At 38.8% G+C, this 27,403-nt stretch overlaps 1 protein-coding gene across 4 annotated transcripts in view; it reads left to right on the forward strand.

Moving 5' to 3' along the window:
- Nucleotides 1-27,403, forward strand: part of LHX8 (LIM homeobox 8) — a gene marked incomplete at its 5' end in the record, with an annotated part of 76,742 nt that overhangs the window by 13,032 nt on the left and 36,307 nt on the right. For 2 of the 4 annotated variants that reach the window (XM_079943856.1, XM_079943855.1), the window contains 3 exons: nucleotides 1,140-1,235; nucleotides 7,737-7,920; nucleotides 13,132-13,986. In XM_079943856.1, the coding sequence (XP_079799982.1) occupies nucleotides 1,140-1,235; nucleotides 7,737-7,920; nucleotides 13,132-13,208 (357 nt within the window). In that variant the 3' untranslated portion in view covers nucleotides 13,209-13,986. Of the gene's footprint in view, nucleotides 1-1,139; nucleotides 1,236-7,736; nucleotides 7,921-13,131; nucleotides 13,987-14,248; nucleotides 14,345-27,403 lie in introns of those variants that run through there. The other 2 variants (XR_013831476.1, XM_079943854.1) reach the window with 2 other exon arrangements.

The following is a 27,403-nucleotide window of genomic DNA, read 5'->3' on the forward strand; positions in this document are numbered from 1 at the left end:
ACTCCTGCGGATATGAAGAATAAGACAGTCCCTTTGCCCTCAAGAAACTTCACTATCTGCTATGGAGAGCTCGACTTGCTAACACATTAGTTAGCTACCCAGTGACAAGTGCAGTGGCAAAAGATAGTATTATATGAGGAGCATAGTGGAGAATGCAGTTAATATTGCCTCCTGGAAATGGTGTCGAGGTCAGCAGGACTTAAGGTCATTAGGTAGATTACCCCCATCACATGCTCACAGACATGCACAATCATGTTGGGTGCCAGACTCACCTTTCTCATTCTTATAATACTTTCTTTATATTTTATAATACTTCCCTCTATTGACTTTTAAGTAATAAAATTCAAATATCCCACTTGATTTCCGTGATTTCCTTTTCTGAAAGAATCCAAAGCCCTTGGTGTGTGCTTTTATTCTGGTACTCCTCCCTCCCCCCACCCCAACTCCTCACCTCTCACTTTAGCTTGTATTGTTGCTAATTATTGGCATGCGTATATCTTCTCCTAGGAAGTTGAGACCAGAATCACTTGGGAGCTTTTCCATCTATAAATGTTTAGATCTCAGGAAATTCTTATTCAATGGGCTGATGGGTGTCTCTTTTTAAGATCCCAGATGTTCCTTTGCATAGAGCAAGTGCTCAAAACAATTAATGATGGAGTCATTACAATTAAGTGGAATCCATCTGTTGCACTGTCTGCTTTTGCAGACTGATAAAAATTGTGGTAGGGGCCTTGAACCTGTTTTGCTCAGTAGAGGCTGAAGATTAAAAAAATATTTTTTTAAGTTTTCTAATGCTAGCAATTTTTAACAAAACGGAAAAAATAGTAAAGAGACTTATACTATTATGCATTTGTGGGTTGTCAGAATGGAAGAAAAGGTGAGCTTATTTTTAACAGCATAGTTGAGACAAGTTTTTATGTTGAAATAGATTTTTTTTAAGATTTCAACATAGCAACTTGTGCATAAATGTACACAATATGCATTCTTTTTTTATACATACTTCCCCATATTGATTTTCAAGTAATAAAATGCAAGTATCCCATTTTCTTGTGCATGTCTTATCTCTCCTGTCATCAAAATGCATAAGATTGAGCTTCTTATTTTTAGCTATTTACCACCTACACTTTTTTAAAAAACAGGTTATGCAAGCACAATTTGCTCAGGACAACAACCCAGATGCACAGACCCTCCAGAAACTGGCAGAAAGGACAGGCTTGAGCAGACGTGTGATACAGGTGATTATTTTAAAGGTTAATCAAGAGATGTTAAAAGTTCTAGGTCTTTTTTTTCCCCCCCTTTTGGTATCTGGTTTATTTCACTTAGCATAATGTTCATCCAGGTTGTAACATGTATCAGTACTTCGTTCCTTTTTATGGTTGGATAATATTCCAGTGTATGTACCACATTTTATTTGTCCATGGACGAATATTTGGGTCATTTCCACTTTTTGGCTATTATGAATAATGCTGCTATACATATCAGCACACAAGTATCTGTTTGAACGCTTGCTTTCGGTTCCTTTAGATATATACCTAGGAATGGAATTGCTGGATCATATGGTAATTCTGGGTTTAGCTTTTTTTTTTAATAGATCTTTATTGGAGTATAATTACTTCACAACACTGTGTTAGTTTCTGTTGCACAACAAAGCGAATCAGCCATATGCATACACATGTCCCCATATCCCCTCCCTCTTGAGCCTCCCTCCCATCCTCCCTATCCCACCCGTCTAGGTCATCGCAAAGCACCAAGCCTATCTCCCTGTGCTATGCAGCAGCTTCCCACCAGCCAACTATTTTACATTCGATAGTGTATGTATGTCGATGCTACTCTCACTTCACCCCAGCTTCGCCCTGCCACCCCACGTCCTCAAGTCCATTCTCTATGTCTACATCTTTATTCCTGCCCTGCAACTAGGTTTATCAGTACCATTTTTTTTTTAAGATTCCATATATGCGTGTTAGCATAATGAAACAACAGACAAAGGATTAATCTCCAAAGTATACAAACAGCTCATGGAGCTCAATATCAAAAAAAACAAACAATCCAGTTATTCTAGGTCTTTAAAAGTGTAAATTGTTGTGGGGGGGTTTGTTTTGTTTTTTGTTGTTGTCATTGTTTTGTCTTGTGAAGAAATATGAAAGCATTAGCTTGCCATTTTAGGTCTCTTCACACTCGAATCAATTTTTTTAAAACCTGGTAATTAGCCTGCTTGGTCTAGGCTTCCATTTGTTGACCATTCATTCATTGCTCAGAGCAACCCTAAGGATCCTCAGGCTAAAAAGACAGCTGTGGTTCCAAGCTAGATCCGGTTTTGAGGCCAGAATTTTTTTCTACTTTTCTATTATTGTGTATGTGAGTGAGTGGGGGAGGGGTGGGCAAGAGGTGGGATATCTATGGCCTTTGTTAAAGATCCTGGTAGAGGGAGTGATGTAAACAAAACTAGGGAAGGATGAGTTAGAGCAAATCTGTTGACAGATAAGATTTATGTTTGCAGATTGTGGGGGGATGGAATTATTGGAGCTGAACTTGGAGAGGCTGTACATGTAGAGTTCTCTTCTGAGCAGGAACAGATTTTACGTGATTTTAGGAAGAAAGGTCTGGTGACAGTATGTGGGAAGAATTAGAGTTGGGAGAGGCTGCATAGAAATTGACACATTAGGTGTGATGCCCAGCAAAATAGTAATTTTTTTGAAAAGAGATTTAACTGAGGTAGTGGCCTAGAATTCATCCGAAAACGTTTTATTGACTGAACACTGATGGCAGGTACTGGATGCTAGAGAGACAAGAAAAGGACTGTATACTGTAATGGGGACAAGAAAAGGACTGGATACTGTAATGGGGAAGCAGAGAGACATCAAAGATGACTCTTAAATTTGAAGTCAAAGTATCCATGGGAATGGTGCTATTGACAGAAATATTATAGGTGTTTTTAAAAACGGATTTGGTAGTTGGGAGGGAGATGAATTCCCTTCTAGCTGTGATAATCAGATAACGATGGTAGCAGTTGAGCACATAAACAGGTATTTTAAGGATGAACAGGACTCAAACAGAGAGATCCAGTCCCATGAAATTGGGTAAGATCCTTTCAAAAGATATCACGGACAATAAAAAGGGAAGAACGGACTTTATGGAGAGAGCTGTTTGAATTGGGCCATTACAGTCAGAATCAAGGAATGAATCTGGTATAGAAGCATCATGGAGGGCCAAGGAGTTAGGTGGGTTCAAGATGGAAGTGGTCAACTGTGTCAAGATTTTCTACTACCTTCAGATCAGGGAAGTGGAAAATAATTTTAAATAATATTTAAGGTTAAAAAGGGTGTAAAGAATTAATAATGCTAGTGACTGTAACTATCGAGATGAAGTTCAGTGGGGAGAAAAAGGTTAAGTCCAACACTGCACATATAATGTTTTACTTCTTAAATTGGGTGATTGGTAAGCAGGTATTTATTCTTTAGTTTATTAAGCCTGAAGTATTTCATAATTAAAAAATCATTTATACCAAGAAGTCAGTGGGAGAGACTTGATGATACTGTATCTTCTCCAAAGACCTAGATTCCCAGTGGATTTGGTTGGGTGCAGTGTAATGAGGCTCTCTGAAAAGGCAAGTCCCGTGACCTCAGTATTTTTCAAATGTCCAGGGTATTGTGTTTGTTTCAGAGTGCCAAATTTTAGAAAGGGACTAACAGGGAACCAATGTGAAAAGAGTGCCCCCTTTACAGGAAGGTTAAGGTCATGAAAGTCTAGAAATTATGTGCTGGTATTAACAGCAACAGGGATATTTATCTGGAAAAAAGATCCAGAGATGGTAAGGGAAGGAATATAAACAGTATAAACAGAATAGGTGTCTTTAAACGTATGTGAAAGGCTGTCCCACAGGCAGCGGGATTGGGTATCTGCAAGGGAATGTAGGAAAGAAACAGATTTCACTCACTATCAAGAATTTTCTCAGTATGTAAGTCTACAAAAATGGCATAGGCTACCATCGAGGTAGTGAGTCCCTGTACCTGGAAGTGAAGCTTCCTTTGTTGAGGTAGTTCAAACTTAATGGTCTGAGGGGTCCTTGTAATCTAAGACTCTATACGTTCAATGACAGTGACTGCTGTAGCTAAGTCAGATTCATGATTATTATGTTTTAGATTATTTTGAAGTTGGAAGGAAAGGAAAACGGAGGGTTTTCTGAGAGCTTTTCTTATTATTTGAAGAAATAAGGACTGCAGACAGACATCTGTCATGTAATTTCCAGGTATTTAGGTCACCAGTATTATGAGCAAGTTAACTTCATTTCAAGCACTAGAACTTGGAGAATATGCTGTTGGATGGTGGCTTTTAATATGTGAGGATTGAATTTAAATATTTTTGATAAGATGGCAAAGGAAGGAGTACTAGCAATTCGAATATATAGTCCGTCACAGTATTTTTGAAGGATTAATTACAGTGATCTCAAATCGTAGTCATAACCTCTTCGCCTAGCCTACTTCCTAGCATTGGGCACACTTTAGAAAAGTTAAAGAAAAGAGACTTGATTACTAGGCCTTGATTCTGATATGCAAACTAGGCTACCCAAAGATTAGGTAGAAGTAATGTTCTTATACAGGGTGTAAGTACAGGTCTCACCTTTACTAGCTAAAGTCTGCATAGTGAGACATTATAACAGAGCAGATCGTCACTGAGCTGAAATCACAGAATAAAGATGGATGATTTTACTTTTCACACTCTGCATTCAGATACAATCACTGTTAACATACCCTTTCAGAGAGGTGAATTATGAATTGTGTATCTTACAGAAACATGATAAAACACTGCTATTTCTTCCAGTCAGTGTGCTCGAAGTTGGCTTTCCATATTAAGATCTACATCATTTTTATTGCTACACATATTGAGCATAGCACAATTTATTTAGTTTATTTCCAATTTTTTACTATCATAAAAATGCTGTAGTGAACAACATTGTGTGTATACCTTGCATGTTTGTTCGGTAGGGTCCGTAGGATAAATTTCTAAAAGTGGGATTGTTGAGTCAAAAGATAAAACATTTTTGGGCCTTTGACTGATAGTACAAAAATTGCCTTGCAGGAAGTTCATAACCAATTTATTCTACCAGGACCTATGTGTGAAATTTCCCTTTCCCCAACGCACGTAAATCCTAAAAACTGTCATTCTTTTACATCCTTTCCAATTTGGCAGTCAGAAAATGTCATTGTTTTCATGTCTATTTCTTTTATTGTCAGTAAACCTTAACGTGTGCTTATTTTGAAAATAAAATTTGTATTTTTTAGTGCTCTTTTCTATTGGGTTATTTCTTTTCTCTTTATCGTACTGATGTTTATTGTTTATCATAGTTAAACTTTCATAGTTTATCAGTTTCCCTTTCACTTATTTTTTCCACATAGAAATTTTACATGGTTTTGTATTCAAATCTCTTAATATTTTTTTCTCATAGCTTTGGCTCCACCTAGAGAGTATATCAACATTGGCTTTTGTTTCCTTAAACATTTATGGTCGCAATTATTTACACCTAAACCCTAATTTATCTGGAATTGACTTTTGATAACATGTTGTAAAGTAGGGAGTTTTCTATTTCTTTTCTCCCAAACTATTAGCCAGCTCCCTCTAAATATTATGTCAATACTGATTTCCCAATAATTTAAAGTTCCATCTTTTTCATACATTAAATTCTCGTATTTGACTCTTTGGGTTTTCTGAGAGATTCATCTTATGCATTAGTCTTTTCTTTTGCAGAATGTCTACATGGCCTGCTTTCAGCTTATGTATTTTACAATTTAGAACTCAAATTTTTTAAAAGAGTATGTTGCTCATAAGAAATTTTAACCCTTGTTAGAGGTTTGAAAGCAGAAGAAGGAAATTTTAAGTCAGTGAGGAGAGTCAAAAGGACTGCATTTTATTCCTGAAGCTAGGTAGCTCTCGTGTCAGAAGTTGTTTTCTGATATCTGGAATCTTCAACTATATTTTGCTGTGCAAGTTACATGACACTTTGTGTTTTCAAACCTCTCTCTGCTTAATTACCTGTTGATCTTTCCAAGGAGCTATTTGAATTAGCATTAAGGTAGTCATTCTACCGTTTATGTCATGCTTTCTTCATCTTTATTTACAAAGTCTGAGATTTTTAAAAATAACTGAACAGTTTCCATCCAATATATAATTTATTGGAGACATAAGATACTTTGAAGAAACTCTGGGAATCATAGCACCATGTGTTTTAGGTTATATGTAGTCCTCTGGGGTGCTTGTCTTCCGGGCACTGTCAGGGGAAAAGGCAGGTGGCAGCAGTTCCTGCTTACAAGTTGGAGAATGTGTGAGTGTGTCTTCTTGGCTGGGTGGGTGACAGCAGTGGCACCTGTTAAGGAGCCTCTGGAGGAACTGTGACTGAAGACTTTGGGTAAAGTCTCTGTATAGGTACCTAAGAGTCTAACTAACGCTCCAGACGAAGGGGGAGAAGGCTGTGACTTCTCACTCCTTTTTCTTGATACATGCCTAAGCTTGTTCCTGAAATATACCTCAGGTGCTACCACTCAGCCACGTGCTCAGACGCCATTGTATTATTGGTTTCTGTTCCTTTGGTTTTAACCCCTTGAGTTTATACTTTGCAGACTTCTGTTTGTGAGTCCCAAGGACAAGGTGTGCCTTTTGATATCAGGGCAACTTTTTCACATAAATCTTTTTTGCAGCTTCCTTCTGTTCCACATTATTTAGCTCTGATTCCCTAGTGCCATCAAGTACCTACCTACCAGCCCTAGGTAGAGACTTATGCCCCTAGCCTTCTCCCCTGATCCCCAAATGTTCTTACCCTAATTTCCTTAATGTTTTTATCCCTCCACTTCTCTGTCTTCTTATGACAGAATTGTTCTGAGTGATAGCAAATAAATACTATAATATTTTAATAGAGAAACACTCTGTAGACAAGTTTTATCTAAGAGCAGGGAGTTCAAATGCATGTAGCTTAGATACTGGAAGCAATCTGGGCAGTCTAGCCTTACTTACCCTGACCTGCACATAAAACTCTGCTTACCCAGAATATGCTTCCTTTATTTCTGTGATAGAGTGGACAACAGGCTGGTTAGCTCTTTACATTCGGTGAACTGTTTCACCAGTGGATGTGTTTGTTATTTTATTCTGCTTAAATATCACTAGTTGTTTCTTATTATAAGCCTAACCTTAACCTGCTTCTTAGAGAATAGCCTATGTATTTACTAAGAGAAATTGAACTCAGCAGGTTACAGTGTGACTGGAATAACTGAATCAAGAGGTTTGTAGAAAGCTTTAAGCTCTCAGTAGGGATTTTAGTCATTTGAAAAAAGATTTAAAATAAGTCCAGCAGGTGTCTGAGAATACATTTAGTAGTGCATTTTTTAAAGTTTTCTGATGAAAGGACTTTTTCTGTTTTCCTTTTTGTCCTAAATGCCAGTAGTAAAACCAAGGAAACTTTTCTGGAATTTTGAATCCCTTAGCCCATTTTTATTTTGGAAGATGCTGGCTTAGTATAGAATCAGTTTTTAAGTAAATCAACAAATAATTATTATTTGGGCAAAGAAAATGACCATTGATAACTGTGCAAAATTGTTTCTCTTGTGTCCACAGAATTCTTTTTTAGAAAGCTTATTTAGATTTATGCTGCGCTTATATGGTAGAGTGAGGTTGCATTCCTTGGTAAACTGAACTGGTAATGTACTCAACTGATGATGTGACATAGCTACATTGCTTTTCTCCTCCCTCAGGTGTGGTTTCAGAACTGTAGAGCACGCCACAAGAAACACGTCAGTCCTAATCACTCCTCCTCTGCCCCAGTCACAGCGGTCCCGCCCTCCAGGCTGTCTCCACCCATGTTAGAAGAAATGGCTTATTCTGCCTATGTGCCCCAAGATGGGACAATGTTAACAGCGCTGCATAGTTACATGGATGGTAGGTATCCTAATATTTAACAGCTGCCTCCCAAGCAATCAGCTTCTGGTACCTTCTAATAGTATATTATTGATATACTATTCACATTTTTAACTATTACCTCAGTAGGAGCTGAAAAATATTGTCGGGGGTGGGTGTAGTAGGGAGAACTACCCAACATTCTTATTTCGGTGACTGCCTTTTAAGGGACAAGTTTAACACTCACCTTACGGCTAAAATACAAATATTGATAATGACTCATAGTGCTTGATTTTAACTTAGGAAAAACATTCTCTTTGTTTTCTCCTGATAACTATTTAAATAATTTATTTTCCTATGGTCAGAGAAAGTATTCACACTCAGATTTTTAGATTGGGGTTTACTGAGTTTTGTTAAAGAAACTTTTTTATTGAAGCAAAACATACATATAGAAAAGTGCACACATAAGTATTCAGCTTGATGAATTAATAAAATGAACATATCCATGTAAGTACTACCCAGATGAAGTAGTAAAACGCAGTTAGCACCCTGGAAGCCTCTCTTATGTCCCCTCCCAATCATTATCCTCTTCCTCCAAAGTAATATTGTGTTGACCTCTAAAATCATGTTCTAGTTTTGCCTGTTTCTGAGCTTTATATGAATCGAACCATGCAGAATGTATTCTTGTGTCTCACTTCCTTCAACTACAGTGTTTGTGAGATTCATCTGTATTGTTGCAAGAATCAGTGATTTGTTTGTTTTCATCGTTATACAGAATTCCACTGTAGGAATATACCACAATCCACTTTAGGGTTGATAGACATTTGCATTATTTCCAGTTATGCATATGCTGCGATGGACCTTATTGTACATGCCTTTTGGTGCCTGTTAATTCACAGTTTGGTCTATACCTGGGAGTAGAACATAGGGTCCTGGCTACACATATGTTCAATTTTAGTTGATTCTGCCAAAAAGTTTCCAATAGTGGTTGAACCAGTTTACACTGAGACCAGCAGCACATGAGAATTCAAGGTGCTTCACATCCTTGCTAACACTTGGTATAGTGTGACTTCTTAATTTAGCCAATTTAGTTGTGTAGTGTTATCTCATTATTTTCATTTGCTTTTCCCTCATCACTGATAAGACTGAGCATTTTTTCATTGGGCATTTGTATCTACTTTTTGTGAAGGGCTTATTCATGTCTTTTGCTTGTTGGTCTGTTGGCTTGTCTGTTTTGTTTTTTCCTTGATTTGTTCTAGTTTTGGCTATATATTGAATATAAATAAGTTTTTTGATGATTGTATGTGTTGCAGATATCTCCTCTTCAGTGGTTTGCTTTTTCTCCTCTCTTAAGAGTATGTTTTATTGAGCACAAGTTCCTAATTTTAATGTAGTTCATTTCATCAGTTTTTTTCCTTCATGGGGAGTGCTTTTCTTGTGACCTGTTCAAGAAATTGTTCCTACTCAAAGATAATGAAGATATTTCTCCTATGTTATCTTCTAGAAATTTTGTTAAATTTGTTTTACCTTTGACATTTAGATTTACAGTCCATCTACAATTGAATTTTGTATGTGGTGTAAAATAAGGAGCAAAGTTTTTGTTATGCTTATGAAAGTGCCAATTTCTCAGCGGCTTTGCTGTGCCACACTTATCATAAATCAAGTGTCCATATAATTTATGTGTCAATTTCTGTACCCTCTGTTCTGTTTTATTGGTCTATTTATTTTTATATCAATACCTAATTGTTTAAATAATGCTAGGCCTATATTCTTGATATCCAGTAGTACAACCTTGTCCTACTTTGTTGTTCATTTGTATTGCCATAAATTTTTCCACCAAAAAAGAGAAAACAATTGAGATTTTGATATCTATTAGATCCATTTGTAGGAAACTGCTATCTTAATAATATTGTCTTCCATACCATGATCTTAGTCTGTCTTTCTATTTATTTAGGTCATCTTCAAATGCTCTCTTATATTCTAGAGTTTTCTGTTTAGTAATCTTGCACATGTTTTGTTAGATTTATTCGTAAGTTTTTGTTTTGATGCAGTTGTAAATGGTTTTTCCTCTGTATGTGGAAATCTAGGCTGGCAGCTGTTTCCTTTCAGCACTTTGGCAGTATGAATTATATTGTCTTCTTGCTTCCATTGTTTCTGTGGTTTAGAATATAGATAGTTAATTAACTTGATACCACTTATTGTTGAAGTCAGCTGTTGGTCTTATTCTTGCTCCTTTAAAAGTGAATCTCTTTTTTTCCCCAGCTTTTCTCTTTATGTTTGGTTTTCAGTTTTAGTATAGTGTGCCTAAATATGCTTCTTGAATAGGTAGTTTGATGTATTTCACTATGCAAAAGGATCAGATTTTGTCTCTTCAAGTATGGTTTCTACCCTTATTGAAAAAGTCCATATTTTCCAGCATTTTGACCGTCCATGTTCCAGTCTAGATATTCTTCTGACCTATCTTCCAGTTCACTAATTCTCTCTCTGTCTAGGCTGTAAAACTCATCCACTGAGTTCTTAATTTCAGTTATTGTGTTTTCAGTTTTTAGAATTTCCATTTCATTCTTTTATATAGTTTTCACTTCTGTGCCAGAATTATCTATTTTATCACTTTATTCCTTAACAAAATTGTTATATTAATTATAGTTACACTTAAGGACATATCTGACAACTCCAGTATTTTGTGGGTCTGTTCTATTGTTTTTTCCTCTTTGTTTTCATTCAAGTCATGTCTTATTTGCCTTGTTGTTTTTTTATTGCACTTCAGATGTTACGTATGAAAACTATAAATAATTTGAGGCTCTGGTTAATATCTTCCACCAGAGAGGATTTAGTTTTGCCTTTGGCAGGCGGTTAGGTCAGAGGGAGATCAACTTAATCCAATCAGGCATCAGTCCTCACAAGGGTTGGTGTATTTCGGGGTCACTACTCCTTGGAACTAGCCTTTTGGGATCCCCCCAAAAGCTTACATTTTGTTTTGTTTTGTGTCTGTCATTTTTTTTTTGAATTTTATTTTATTTATTTTTTTATACAGCAGGTTCTTATTAGTCATCCATTTTATACACATCAGTGTATACATATCAATCCCAATCTCCCAATTCATCACACCCCCACCCCCACCCCCTGCTGCTTTCCCCCGTTGGTGTCCATACGTTTGTTCTCTACATCTGTGTCTCAATTTCTGCCCTGCAAACCGGTCATCTGTACCGTTTTTCTAGGTTCCACATATATGTGTTAATATACGATATTTGTTTTTCTCTTTCTGACTTACTTCACTCTGTATTGACAGTCTCTAGATCCATCCACGTCTCTACAAATGACCCAATTTCATTCCTTTTGACGGCTGAGTAGTATTCCATTGTATATATGTACCACATCTTTATCCATTTGTCTGTCGATGGGCATTTAGGTTGCTTCCATGACCTGGCTATTGTAAATAGTGCTGCAGTGAACATTGGGGTGCATGTGTCTTTTTGAATTATGGTTTTCTCTGGGTATATGCCCAGTAGTGGGATTGCTGGGCCATATGGTAATTCTTTTTTTAGTTTTTTAAGGAACTTCCATACTGTTCTCCATAGTGGCTGTGTCAATTTACATTCCCACCAACAGTGCAAGAGGGTTCCCTTTTCTCCATACCCTCTCCAGCACTTGTTGTTTGTTGATTTTCAGATGATGCCCATTCTATCTGGTGTGAGGTGATACCTCATTGTAGTTTTGATTTCCATTTCTCTAATAATTAGTGTTGTTGAGCAGCTTTTCATGTGCTTCTTGGCCATCTGTATGTCTTATTTGGAGAAATGTCTATTTAGGTCTTCTGCCCATTTTTCCATTGGGTTGTTTGTTTTTTTAATATTGAGATGCATGAGCTCTTTATATATTTTGGAGATTAATCCTTTGTCCGTTGATTTGTTTGCAAATATTTTCTCCCATTCTGAGGGTTTTCTTTTCGTCTTGTTTATGGTTTCCTTTGCTGTGCAAAAGCTTTTAAGTTTCATTAGGTCCCATTTGTTTATTTTTGTTTTTATTCCCATTACTCCAGGAGGTGGATCAAAAAAGATCTTGCTGTGATTTATGTCAAAGCGTGCTCTTCCTATGTTTTCCTCTAAGGGTTTTATAGTGTCCGGTCTTATATTTAGGTCTCTAATCCATTTTGAGTTTATTTTTGCGTATGGTGTTAGGGAGTGTTCTAATTTCATTCTTTTACATGTAGCTGTCCAGTTTTCCCAGCACCACTTATTGAAGAGACTGTCTTTTCTCCATTGTATATCCAATTAGGCATCAGTCCTCACAAGGACTGGTGTATTTCAGGGTCACTACTCCTTGGAACTAGCTTTTTGGGATCCCCAGAAAATCTTACATTTTGTTTTGTTTTGTGTCTGTCATTTTTAACGAGGGCTTCTCTTCAGTGGTCCCTGATCTTTCATATTTATTCCCCACCACCCAAAGTCTAACTCCTGAAAACTTTGCTAAATGTCTCAGCCTCTCACACTCCTTTTCTTTTAAAATTGTTACCAAACTTGTGGAGGAAATGTAGCCTCATTTTATTTCTCTCCTTCTCTGGGACTTGACTTTGCAAGTTCTCACTACCTGGGTATCTTTCAGATGTCTTCAAATAGATTTCTAAAAATTTTGTCCAGCTTTCTTAATTGCTCTTAGAGGGACATTTGGTTTGAAGCAACATAGTTCTTACTGAGAGTGGAAAGTTCATTTTAAGGTTTGATTAAAGAAAAAATCAGAGCCTGTACCATTGATGCATTTACCTACACTAGGATTAAAGTTGTGTGTGTTCACATGAATGACTATAGTGTTGCCCAAGTCAAATGTGTTTTGATGTATGTTTAGGGACAAGGCAGTTCAGCATTCATAAATGAGAATTTGGGGCAGGGGTCACCCTATAGAGGCACCTTCGTATGAAAGCTAGCAACGTCTATGCAGGCAAAGCTCACGTGTTTCTAGCTGCAGGGTAAAGTGCAGTGAATGGGGTATGGATGGAGGACAGTAAAGTGGCAAAAGCTTGTGACCCCAAGTAAAGATTTTGGGGTAAACCATTCCTGGATTCTCATTTAATACTATACTCACTGTGCTGAATAAGCTAATGCTCCTGCTGAGGTCAGTGGAATGAGTGTAGCTTGGTGCCCTCAGCTATAAAATCAGTAGTGAGAGAACATTGCCTTGGATTGTTTTTTGTTTGTTTTTTAAATCAGTTTTATTTACCCTACAAAACTGATCCACAAATTTCTTTCTATTTTGTAGCTCATTCACCAACAACCCTTGGACTCCAGCCCTTGTTACCCCATTCAATGACACAACTGCCAATAAGTCATACCTAATTCCTTTTTTCAGGGATAGAAATGATTAAGGATATAAACTTGTCATTTATTATGTATAAAATACCATTGAAAATATATTAATGTTAATTTTTTATTTAACATCCAAAGCATTTCCAACATCACTTTGCTGCCCAGGTATGTATCTCTAGTTGGCCTGCAAGACACTTTTATTGATTCTTCATTTTTTTGTAAAACTTATGTTTACAAGAAGAAAACAAATCAAAACTTTTTTTTGTATTGTATGGAAATAGTTCACTCGAGTGTGTATCTGTTAATTTATTTGTCATCAAAAGAGCACTTTGCCTAAAAGAAAGGACTGACAAGTGTGCAAAATGTTTACAATCCTTTGTGAAATTGTAGTGTATCATTAGTTTGTATCTGTAAGTTATTGTTATAAATATTACCTGTATTTTTTGTTATATACAGCTTTATACTTTGAAGCTTGTATCTGTGAATTTGCAACTGAAATTTATTTTGCCAATGTTTTCTGAATGAACTGAATAAAGCTTCTGTTGTAGCATGCCATGCAAACACATTATTGTGTTTGTGGTTGATGAACTATGGCTGTAAATAACACTATAGTTTAATAAGCCCATCATTCTAAGTTTATTAAACATTTTCCATTCTTGTGAAATTTTCAACCAATTAATCCTGTGTGTGTGTGTGTGTTTTCAGCAGTAAGTTGACGTTAGCCTCTTTCAAATATAACAATTCTTAATTTTAAAAAGTCATTTTGTTTTGAGCTGTGTTGTGAGTACATTTTAATAGAAAACTTATTTGTAGATGATTGCACTTACTCAACAAAAGAATACATGAAAATATCTAATTTGGCAGATTGTCCCTTTTGAACTATCTAATAAAATTAATATGAAAGAAAAGGCAGAGCACTTTTCAAAATGACCTTTTGGGGTGTCCCAAATCAGAAATGAAATGTGGGCCATAGGAATATTTTTCTTCAGGGTTGAAAAAGGAGGACTAGAAATATTTGGAGTTTGTGATCAATGCTTCTAGAGCAGAGACTCTTTACTTTTTCTTCCTAGTGAACCCTCTTTAGGGATTGTGATTCTGAGAGCTGAAATCTAAACCTCAGGACTTTATCCTATGTAGCAGTGGACACTTGTCTCGGAAATACAAAAGTAAGTAGTGCCACCCTCACTAATTTTTGGGTTTAAAGAATTTAATCAGTACTCACTTCTTGTCTTTTATATACCAATCAGGGGAAAAAAAAAGGTAGTGAGAAAAAATTCTTAAGAATCTTAAGTTTGCATCTTTAACTTGGCGGATTCACATCTGGCTGAGGACTGGAAGTAATAGTGGAGTATTTGTAATTCTATTCTAGTAATCATAAAAGCAACCAGAAAGCAGTCACGTGGATGTCAGTAACTTACTATCTACCTCAAACCAGAAGCAACAATCCTAAGTTTCACTATGGGAGAAAGGAGGAAATAAAGTGTTTTGTTTCTTTTTAAACTTTCTACTCCAGTTAGAATCCTTCTGGCCAAAAAACAAAAAACATAGCCAGTAGTCACTCCATCCGATCTTGTGAAATTGATGCTAATCTCCTTGTGTTTTTGTTTACCTGTCCCAGGCACAAAATGGTGAGGTCAGCTTTACCTTTACCAGATGTGGAGGAAAGCACTTGTAGTCTAGCCAACCTCTGCACTGTTAGCAGCTTATAGCATTTCCCAGCTGCATATAATTGGCACCATTTATCTTGGGAGGTGGTTGATTGTGAATGTTCCTCCTCCTCTCTCTTGTGTTTTTCCTATACTCACCACCCTCTGAGTGTTCAGAGAAATTTTACGAACCACATCACTACCCTTTTTAGTTCCAAGGATGAATGCCCAAAGTTGAAGTAAACTTTCCATAACAGAAAGGTTCAAAGCTGTCAAAATGAATGAGACTTATATATCCAGCATATAAAGTTGTTAATAATAAAATATGATAGATAAGAAAATACTAAAAAAAATTTTGCATGTGTTACAAATATATGACTGTGTTTCCATTTCTGTCAGTGGAAATCAGAGGTCCTAATTTATAACTTTAGGGAAAAACTGAATTATTTATATATTAGTAATACTCAGTGTAAGCATGTAGGCACAGTACTTATTTGCTTGAAATTAGGGGGTGATCAAACGACTATTGTGAGGCTTGGAGGAAGAGGTTTTATTGTTGGACTAGCAAAGACCTGGGTAACAAATAAGTTATCTCTTAGGCATTTAGAGATTCATGAGCTGTAAGAGGGTAAAGATAACTTTCTTGCTCTGCAATCAATTGAATTCATCAATTCAGACATTAAAAATGAAGTCACACTAAGTCTATACCCTTAAGTGATTCTTCTTAGTAAGACAGGGTAGCTTTAACATTTAGCAGTAATTGTACATTATGCAAATGTCATTCTTAAATTCCACATTACTTTAAATTAAAGTACATGTGTTTTGAATATCTCATAATACATATTGTTAGAATTATAGTTCATGCTGTTAAAAATTGTTATAAGCATTTGAAAACTTATAGCTATAGTATTTCTTGACTTGGTTAATTATGTATATAATTACTCTAGTAGCTATATGAGACTAAATGGGATCTTGGGACTGTGTTGTGGCATGAAGGACTTTACCTGTTAGTGAAAGAAATGATTCTACTTTATTATTTAGAACAGAAGTCATTTGGATTGCAATACGCTAAGTACCAAAAGTATATTAGCCCAGGAAAAATTCTCAATGATCTCCATTCCAGGAGATAAAGGAACTGAAATTAGTACTGTCTGATTTTACTCTTTTGAAATACAACCAAATTTTTAGAGAAGAAATGGACCTGAATTCAAAACAAGTACACTGGATAATGTCTAATAAATATCTGCTTGGATTCAGTCACATAGTAGAAACTATTTTATAGCCTGCTTTTCCCCTTTAATATAATAATCTTTCAAAGCGAACTACTCATCTGCAACATCATTTTAATTGATACATAGCACTACATTACTTGGAGAAAACAATTATATATGTAGATTGTTTTTAATTTTTCATTATAATGAACATAATCTAACATTGTGAGCACTTTCAGTTTGTCCTGAGAGCCTTAAATATATTTTGTTCAGTATTCACAACCAGCTCATGAAACAGTTTTTGTTACTATAACCCTTATTTTACGATTGTGGAAATTAAAAGTAGTACGTCCAGTATATCAGTGAGACGTAACAAAGCCAGGATTTGAATCTAGCTGCAGAGTGACTCCAGATACCATCTTCTTAACTTCCGTACTTGAAGCATTCACTATATGTTAGGTAACACCATGATGAGCGTTCGATAGCCACCCTTTTATTCATATTCTTATTTCCCCACTATGAATTCTTAGAAGTGGAATAGATGTGCATGAATAGTTTTAAGACTCTTGAAATTCATTGTTTCCAGAATGCTATACTAATTTACATCTCCACCAGCTGTGTTTGAGGTGTTTTCCAGAGCACTTGTCCATCTTGCCTGCCAGTGGAATTAATATCGATTATTTTTCCAATATGATAGTCAAAAAGATAATTTTTAAAGCTTTATTACTTGATAAGAAATTTTAATTAACATTTCAGAGATCTAGTTTCTTGTAAAAGGGGTAAAGTTAAACACAAGCAACCACTTTTATGACCTTTCTTCCTTCAGTTGTTCTGCATACACGGCTAAGTGAACATTCTTTAGCATTTGTTCAGCTGAGGTATCGTTTACTTGACATCAAATATTTTACTTTAGCACCTGGAACTCTTTATAACATATTTTATTAGCTTTGTTGATGATTTTATTGGTATCTTTTTTTTTTTTTTTTTTTTTTTACAAAGCCCTTCATGCTTTTCAAATGTTTTTCTGTACATCGTGTCCCCATTCAGCAGACGAGGGAATTAAAATTTAGGGAACTTTGATTAACATAATTAGGCCTTTAGATTTAATAGGCAAGAGTTCTCCAGAGCATCAGATTATTTTCAGAACTCTGTAGAGATCTCAGGAGAATAAATTTGTAAGTGGTTCCCAATTGCTTGAGTTTCATAAGCAGCTCCAAGGAAGATAGACTTTGATAGGCTGAGAGGATGTGAAGCCCCATGCAGGAAATGCCCTTCTCCATCTCTAATTGTATCAACAGTACTTACTAAGGATCTACGAAGTATCTGTACTTGGTGGGGCTAAGAGCAGAGTTTAGAGGTGGACTGTGTGTGTGTGTGTGTGTGTGTGTGTGTGTGTGTGTGTGTGGTGGGGGATATCACAGGACAAAAGTAGGGAGTATGTTAAGAATTAAGGGATAGTGAGTCCTGCGAGGGACTTGCTTTCCCATTGCATTCACAGTGTAATGTAGTAAACATTCACTGAATTCATTGATTGAATGAGGTGGGTAGGAAAATAATTAGCATAATACTCATGCTTGAGCATCCTAGAATAACTTCAAATTCCGAAAGAACTCTTCTTAAATTCTCGAAATATTCTTCCTTCAACAAATATTTTTATGTACCTTTTGCATTTTATATTCTTTTTACACCATTTAGCTTAAGATGTGGGACACCTGGTTTTAGCAATTTCTGACACCAGTGAACTGTAGAACAAGGACACTTAGCCTCCCTGGATGCCGCTTTCCTCAACAGTAAAAGGAAGATTTTTATGAGACTAACGTGAGATGATAAATGGAAAAGACATGGTAAAAACATGATCTATTAATTTAGTAGGGTGGGACTAGTAGCAGGAGATCAGGCAAACTGAGGCTGGGCTATTAGAGCACCAGAAGTCTGGCAAGCACTGCCCAACCCCAAGCAACCCCAGAAGGACAGTGCCCTATCCATTTCTTTAAATAGAGTCAGAGGTGGAGCATCTATACTGGTAATGAGTTCCATGTTCTCAAATGAAGTTTTCCTCTTAACCTCAGTTCAAATGGAAAACATCTTTCATTGTCCACATGAATCCTTTCTTCATCTTAGAAAGCTTTTCAGGCAAGTAGAGGTGTCACCTTCTGTGATTCGGGTAGATAAAATCTACATATAATTTATCTTGCAGAGGTGATGTGAATGTTTCCAAAAATAGTTTTTAAATCTAAAGGAATGATGATGCTATATGTGAAAATGGAAATCATTGCTACAAATTCAATTTCAGAATATGTATTTCCTGGAACAAGGGTAAAGTCTCTAGAGAACCACTACTAGTTATTAGCTCATTTCTTTGAGATGCACTGGAATAAGTCTGTTACTTTGCCAGCATGGTTCTGAACCACAAAATTTCATCTTTGGTTGAAACTCCTCCAAGTGAGACCATGTGCAATTCTTAATCATTTATCTTTCGGAACATGGTCTGGTGCTTTTTATGACAATGATAAAAACATGTCTCAGGAGTCTTGGTGGGCAAAGCTGGCTTCACAGACTCCTTAGCAGAGCATGGCACTTGTAGGAGATCAGTAATGGAAGGAAGGTGAGAGAGGAATCAGGAAAATTCTAACCAAGACATAGATCCCACCCTCCGATGGGCTTGTATTCCTGTTAGGATGGAAGGAAGGAGACTGTGGTGAAACTAAGTGGAGGGAGCCCGAGTCTGCCAGGACTTCATGGGTTCTGAGGAGCATCCTGAGCTCACATAAGGCAGGGGACAAGGTGCCAGGCAGCAAAGAGGGCAGAGTTGAGGCGGTGCTGAGCAGGCAGGTCAAAGGCGAAGTTGCTGTCTCTGTGTGTCATTTGCCTGCTAGAGTTCTACCCTGAGAGCAGACTTCTGGCCTCAGAGAAGCATGAGTTTATTCTGATCTGTCATGGACATGTGTGGAAACTGCATGGGCAGCACCGCGGGCTACAGAAGGCATGTTACAGACAAAACCAGGACAGGGAGAAGCATTGCAAAAACTCTGAAGTCATATAGCCTGAAGTCCTGGTTTTGCCACACCCCACTGGTGTGACTGTGGGGAAGTGATTGAACTGTTCTGTGCCTCAGTTTTCTCATACACAAGACAGAATAAGATTATAACAGTGCCATTCCCTAATGGTTATTGTGAAGATGCAATAAGACAATGCCTATAAAGTGCTTAGTAAGGTGTCTGCTGCATAGTAAAGCCTGAATATTATCTATTGAATATTATTTTGGGGTAAACTCTTATCACCAGAGGAAAAAATGCCACCAGCTTTCACATTAGCCTTCCCTCTCCCTTCTCCATTTCTCTCTTCCTAGCTACTAACTCTTCATCTTGCAGGACCCTCCCACCTCCCTGGCATCATGTCCTCCAGGGAGCCTTCCCTACTGTTCCCCAGCCCATCCCAGTGCAGGTCAGTTGCCGCCTTTGTGTTCCTATCATTTCCTAAAAGACTACCTCTATACTTCACACACATTATTACAATTATTCTTTCTCAAGTTTGTCTCAAGACTAGACTTGGAGAAACATCAGAATAAAGACTGTTCGTTTTAGGGTCTGTAGAACCTCGCAGAAGGCACTGACAGAGCAAGCTCTTTATCAAGGCTCGCTACATTGTCCCAGCTTGGAGGCGGGCTCCCGTGGGCAGCCTTCCCCTGCTGGCTCCTCAGCCTGGGCTGCACCATGGTCCACCGAAGGTCTCTGACTCAGATGGACCTGTTTCTTGTTCTCTTCAACTAAGCAGAATAGACAGTTGGACCATTATCGAGTAATTCAGGCAAGAGAAAGCATCCAAAGCACATGCTTTTATCGGAGTTACCCAAGTTGGCTGACTCCCCCGCCTGCACTTACTGAGTAATTGCTCAATCTTCCACTTGGCTTTTGCTGTGTAAATGTGGCCACAGGGTCTCTTCATTTCTGTTAAGTGGCTCCTCCCATCCTCTACCTAGTACAGCTTAAAACATAACATTTACCTTTCACCATGCCCATGGTAGCTATTCTAGGCGTCAGCTGACCTTGCTCTAAGTAGTCATCAGAGTGGGCTAAAACGTTTGGATAGAGGGGTGGTCATTGTTTCTTTATCTGTGTTCTGGATAATCTGCTGTCACCTCTCCTCTTTTTTGGTATGTGAAGAGAAGAGACCATGGACATACAGGATACATACACAGACACTCACACACAACTGAGTCGTAAGTTTTACATGCTAGAAACTATCTACATTTTGGCCTCAGGTTCAGGAAATCCCTTTCTCAGGAACCTGTGGCATGGCTCACTGTAGTTAGGAAAAGATCACAGGGTTTGGTGTCAGATAGAGCCTTGTTCCAACTCCAGCCTAGTCCAGCCTTATTACCTATGTGATCTTGGGCATATCACTTACCAATTCACCACATGCTGTTTTTACTCTCGAAATGTCTCCAGAATCCACCCACTTCCCTACGTCTTTACCACTCACACCTAGTGCAAGCCACCTTCTCACTTCTGGACTATTAAAGTATATACACAACTATTTTCCTGGTTTTTGCCCCTTCTCCCCTAAAATACAGATCTATTTAAAACCTAGATTAGTGTTTTTCCACGCAAAACCCTCCAGTGGCTTCCTTTCATATTCAGAAGAAAATCCAGCATCCTCCATGGCCTTGTAGGGCACTTACCATCAGGTGGCCACACCCACCCCATCATATTTCTGTCCTCATTTCCAACCCTTGCCTCACTCTCTTGCTTCCAGCCACACTAGCCTTCTGGGCTATGGGCAAGTGGACAGGGTAAAACCGTGCTTAGAGATTTGGAATAAGACACATCGGGGTCTGCCACTTTCTGACTGTATGACTCTGAGAAAGTTCCTTAATCTCATGGAACCTGTTTTCTCTTCTATAAATGAACACTCTGCTCCCCTCCTTGCAGGGTGTCTGTGAAGATTAAATGAGATGGAAATGTAAGGCAGTTAGCCCCATATTTGGCATATTTTTGGCCCTAAATGAAGAACAGGTGGCAGCTACTGGAGTGAGGGGATGAGGCAAGAGACGGGTGGAGGAGACAGGGTGCTCTGAAGTGGGAAAGCAGCATTAGAGCTTTCCCTAACACACTCAAAGAGAATAACCCTCTCCCTCACAGCCAGGTCTTCAATTTTCGGCCCAATTTCTGCTGAAGTCCACCCCAAGCTTTTTCTTTTGATCTTCTTAGTAGAAATATTTTCACTCCTAACTACCACTTAGCCATCTAAATGCACTGTTAATCTCCCCCTCGCACTCACCCTCCCAGCCCACGACTCCTTCACTGTGGTCTAAAGGAAGACAGACCCTCAAAGAATTTATTCCTCTGATGCCTGATTGATCTTGATTGCTCTTCATGGCCCTTCTCCAAATTCTCCATATCACTACTCAGCTGTGGGGCCCATTTAATAAAGGCTCCACTAATGCTGAGGGGGAGCTCCTAGTCTTTGCCAGTGAAACTGGCTCACTTTTCAGGCTTCATGGTTCTTCCCTGGTTTCACTGCTAGACGAACAGTGGTAGCCTGACAGCTCTGCCAACTCTATTTTTACTTTTTCAGCAAAGAGTCCAGGGCCACACTTATCCATGGCCAACCAAAATGGCTAGTGTTTGCTGTTCAGACTCTCACCTTTGTGCTGACATGTATCTGCACTAGCCCAGTGCCTCATGGCTGCTAAATAATTTTTCTCTGTTCAACTGTAAGTTCAAGACTTCAGTGATCCTGGGTCAAGAGTTTCTTTAGGACTATTGAGTCTAAGAGTAAGTGGATTTTAGACCAGGCATCGTCTACAGTAGTTGGAGTTTTATTAAGCAAGCTAAATGAGCAAATAATATAAAACTGTGGTTAATAGTCCAGGGAATTGAGTGAGTGCTGCCCATTGGGCCTAAATAATAGCCCAGAATTACTCAGTTGACCAGCAAGTCAAGGAAAAATAAAAAACTTCCCTATGAACTACCTTGACTAACTTTTAACATCCCCCAATTGACCATATTATCTAATCTTTCAGAGGATCTGTGGACCTCAGGACTCAGGAACTGCAGAGAGTGCTTTAAAATCATTGAAACTTATAACTCGTCTATTTCTTTACCAACCAATAACTAAAAAGAGTAATACATTTTAACTAGCACTCTAATTCAGTGGTTCTCAAATTTTAAGATACTAAACAATCATCTGAAGACTAGGGAGACGTTAGAAATGGTGATTCCCAGGGATTCTGATTTGCCACATCTGGGATGGGAACCGGAAGTCTCTCTTATACATCCCACATCTGGGATGGAGACCGGAAGTCTCTCTTATACGCACCCTGAGGGTTTCTGCAGCAAATGGTCAGAGATCACACTTTTGACAAGCCCTGGGACAGTAGGAGGGACTTTAAACAGCAGGTTCCTGATAACTGATTCTGCCTCTGCAGGTGCTAATTCACACTGTGTTTGCCCTCATTAAGCTACTATTTATTTATTGAGGGTATGCTGTGAGGGGGAAAGCTGTGTTGTGGGTTTACTCCTCACAACAATACCACAGGGTAAGTTATTCTCATTCCCACTTTACAGATGATACAGCTGAGGTTCAGGGTGGCCAAAAACTTTCCTAGTAAGCTGGAATTTGAGCCCAGCTTTTAGATGTTTTTTTTTTTTTACTGCACGTGTTATAGTAAAGGTTGAGGAAGTGAGACAGGTGTCCTGGAAGCAAACCAACCAAGGCACAGTCAGAGCTAAATCAGCCCCGGGGGTTCACAAAATTATAACAAACAATTGGGTCTGTTTTGTTTACGCCAAAAATTACTTTTGCTGACTTTTTTTTAATTCCATGAAATCTTTGACCGAGATGCTATTTGGCATTACCCAGCTGCCAAAAATGTGAGTCAGTCCTCTGGATGAGTGCACTTGGTACCCCACATCCACATATTTTCAAATATTCAAACATTTTGGTGAGTCAGAGACACTGGCTTGTGCCAGTTTTGTAATTTTCAGGTAAGAAATCGGAGTCACTAAGTGACTGAGAGGTGGGGCCCATTTTTGTTTTTAATGTATATTTTCTCTACCTGGTGTGCTAACCTGCATGGGTGTAACCACTTCTTCCAAAATGGTAAGGAACCAGTATAGTTGGTCTTGTCAGAGGTCATTCTCACATGAGAATCCCTTTCCCAAAGAGGCTGATAGCTGGAGATAAAGGGAATCTGTGTTAACAGGCATGTCCTCTGTGCCTCAAGATTGCCCAAGCTGGAGTTATAACATTAATGCTTAACAATGAACAATTTTACTTTGCTTTTTAAAACTGTGCTGTGCTTTAAGATGCTGAAGTTTGGTATGAGTAGAAAGCCAGCACTAGGAAAAGACTGCTATCTTATCTCAGATTTCAGTTGATACCTTATAAGGTTTCTCTTCCTTTCCCTCCTTTCCTCCAAAGAAAGAATGATAAGCAGGGTGACAAAGACCATCTTAGGGACACAGAATGGCTAAGAGAGAAGGAGCATGATGAATCTGAGGCTTTGCTGATGGACCAAATTGAGAGGCTTCAGCTCTTACATTGAATGTTGAGCCAACATCTTGGCAGAATTATTGGTGTTTGTGTAGGGCAAGAGATCCTGAACTGGAAACTTTAGGGTTGCTCTGATAGAGTAATAGCGAAGAGATTTGTACAGCAGCTGCTTGTCTCACCCCTGGACTTGCCAAAGCTTCCCCCATCTTTCATCTCTTGAAGCACAAGAATTCCTCTCTTGCAACAATACTTTAATTCCATTTTAAGATCCTTATCCATCAAATGGAGTTTTACAGTCTAACTTCATTACCTTATAGTGCACAAACTATACTGCATATCACAACTATTTGGACTGCTTTTTAGAGACATGTGGGACCATTACATTAGTCCTAAGATCTTCTGACAGTCACACTTGAATATATTTCATGAATTATTTTACCCTTGTAAGTCTAGGCCTAATAACTATCGCTCAAACAGGGGATTTGAAAAGACAATAGGAATAATTTGATTATAGCCACTGTTGAGCGTGTCCATCCAAATTCTTTGAAAGCTTCCTTTGATAGAACATAACTTTAAGCCATGGTGAAATGAGGAGAGACTAGCTGGATAAAAATCTTATCTCTACCAGTGTAAGTTTTCCCCCCAACTTTATGTGCTTCACTTTATTTTCCGTAACGCCGAGTATGAAAGTCCCATCATTTCCCTTACAAGGGTATTCTGAGGCTCAGCAGGAATTTGGTAGGGACATATTTTCCTGAGCATCTGCCTGAATTCTCCTGCCTTGAATATTTTTTAATCTCCCTTCTTTTAGTCATGATCGCAGACTCAGTGCCTTGCAGAATTCTGGAACAGTCTTTAGAGATCATCCCATCCAGTGCCCTCATTTTACTCTCTGAATCCAAGTTCCCCTCCCTTCCAGCTTTACCTCAGAAATGGAAACAAAAATAATCTAGCTTGGGGCCCCCGCCTGGATCTCGGAGAAACACCCAGGTTCTGCTCAATAATGTACTTGCCAGTGATGTCTCTGGGAGATCACTGAGCTGCTCCCAAGTCTTTGTGACACTATCTGCTTGTACTTCAAAATAACCCTCAGCTGGAAACACTAATATCAAACTCTGAATTCTGGCATTCTGTTTCTTTTCATCTCAGTCTCTTTCTTTTGAAGAAAGGGCTCCATCATTAAGAGTTGATTGTAAGCATACTCAGCCTGTTCTGGGAACCTTTTGGGAGCCTCCGTTTCCACTGAGGAAGCAAGATCTCTAGGGGGAAAAAAAAAAAAAAAAAAAAAGGTAATATTACTACCTGACATTTAGTGAGCACTTATTATGTGTCAGGCACTATATACATTAGCTTTCTTCACTCCTCCCTACATCCCATGAATTCAGTATTACCAGCCTGATTTCACATTTGAGGAGACTGAAGCACAAGTCACAATGCTTGTAAGTGACAGAACCAGGGTTTAAATCCAGGCAGTTTAGCTCCAGAATATATATTCTTAATCATTATGCTTTCCTGTCTCCAAAATACTGAGGTGTAAATAAGAAACCATCCTAAGTTACCAACTCAGGGAATTTAAAAAAAAGGATCTGATCTTTTAAGTATCCAAATGAAATAACTCTGATACCTCATCCTAACTACAACAAGTGTGTCCTTCTTCCTTCCTATCATGGTAGCTTCTAGAATCTCAGTTACACTTCCTCAGTCTAAGGAGTTCTCTATTAGTATGGCTCTGGAGAGAGAACACTTTTTGTTCTGTTGAAAACTCCCATTCTTTTGGCTGCTGTGCCACATGACATCACTGAAACATTGAAGCCTAGTGATTTGGTCGTGAACTCCCACCCCGAGCCCGGTAGTCCTGGAGCCTCACACAACCCCTGTGCACTGAAGAAGGGCGGTGACATCAGGCCCCTGGTCCTGTCCCTGGTGCAGCTGGGGGTTCTCCCAGTATAGAGGAGAAGAGGATGCCTCCTGATCCCCCACTCTGGGTGTACTCAGTGATAGAATCTCCCTGCCCCCATAAAGCCAGGTTCTAAATCATTTTATATGCCTGGTTCAATAGCTTCTCTATTTTACACACACACACACACACACACACACACACACATATATATATATAGATATAGATATATATATACATACCCTATAGCCATTTTCCCCAAGGCATGTCTACAACGTCCTGGAGCCTAGAGCCAGCTCCTTCCCCTAACTCTGCACTCTAGCCCTGAAATCTCAGATTCAAAATCCATCCTATTTCTTGTTTCAGGATAAATGACATTTCCTCTAGAGAAATCCCCCCAACTCTACCCCAGCAACTCCTTATTCAAGGTGGGACATGATAAAGTGCTATAGTACATGGCAGCAGATAGAATGTGTCTTCACCATTCCTGATTTTCCTTCCTTCCTCCCTCCCTCTCTCCCTCCTACCTTCCTCCCTCCCTCCCTCCCTTCCTTTCTTTCTTTTTTCTTTTTCACCATTCCTGGTTTTCATGTGAAGGAACTTTTTCTATATTCTTCTGACCGAATGCCCCACCCTTTACTCCTCCCTACAGAAATAGGGATACTAGATGAATGATGTTAGGAGGAGTGCTGGGGATGGTTTTCACTTGGGAGCCAGCTGCCCTTAGGGAACAGGCATTCTGCTCTGTTGTCATTAGAGAACTTGGGTTATATGTGCAACAGCAACAGTCTTCCTAGTAATAGGCCCCAGAATTAGACAGATTGGGCCGCTCAGTCACAGGCGTCACTGGAAAGCTTTAGCCCTCCCCCATGTGGGGCTGCTCCTGTACGTTTACTGCAAGAGGCAGCAAAAGCTATAGTTGTCATTTATCAAAAGTGTCCCCAAGACCTGTGCATTGTCTCGTCCAGTCCTCAAAACATCTTTGAAGAAAATACTCTTCCTGTTTCCACATTACAGATGAGGGGATTGGAGCTTAGATTGGTCAAGTGATTTACCAAAGTCACACAGCTAGTGTCTTCACCCAGGTCTTGAAAAAACAAAACTTAAACAAAACTTACATGCCAACACTGTTGGGGAGTGGGGTACAATTCCAGTGAATCGTAAATGTAGGAAAAGAAGAAATGAGGCAAGGACAGAGGGAAAGCAAATTCCAAGTGGTGCTTTCCTGTGGGCTTTTATTCAGAGCATTCTGCTTGGTCACATGGGGTCCTTTGGAGAGAAAGAACCCCATGGTCTTTCCATGCAAAACCACTGAATCCCAAATCCCGTCATGGAGAGGGTGAGCACGCAGTTTATCTGCTGGCTCCTTTCTTTTTATCAACATCTGTCCCATGTGGCATTAATTTTCCTGTACTTCCAGTTTATCACCTGTTCCCTCTGGGCAACCATTTGGAAAAGACAGAGTCTCGTGGGTCTCGTCAGCTGGGGCTCAGTGCTGCAGTCATTGTGACTTCTACCACAAAGGGCTCAGTGCAGGCAGGGACCACAGGTGGTGTCAGAGGGAATGACCTGGGCTTTATGTGACTGAGTTGCCAAGAAGGTTGCAGGGCTGAGTACAGAAGATGATACAGTACAGTAATAAGTGGCAGGGCAGAATCAAATCCAGGGTAGTGCTTTCCCCAGTACAGCCCAATCTGTGGCCACTTATGCTCTAGTTCATGTTCAAGGAATAACCAACCCCATTCAAGAAAACTCACTTCAACACTGTGCTGGGTACTGTGAGGAGTACCAAGATGGGATCTTTATCAGTCAGGGTTCTTCAGAGAAACAACCAGTGGGATATATAGAGAGATTTATTTTAAGGAATTGGCACACATGATTGTGTGGGCTGGCAAGCCTGAAAACTATAGGGGAGGCCAGCAGTTTGGAAATTCAAATAAGTTGATGTTGCAGACTGGAGTCTGAGATCTGCAG

Source organism: Stenella coeruleoalba (assembly GCF_951394435.1).
Source record: "Stenella coeruleoalba genome assembly, chromosome: 1".
Lineage (NCBI taxonomy): Eukaryota > Metazoa > Chordata > Mammalia > Artiodactyla > Delphinidae > Stenella > Stenella coeruleoalba.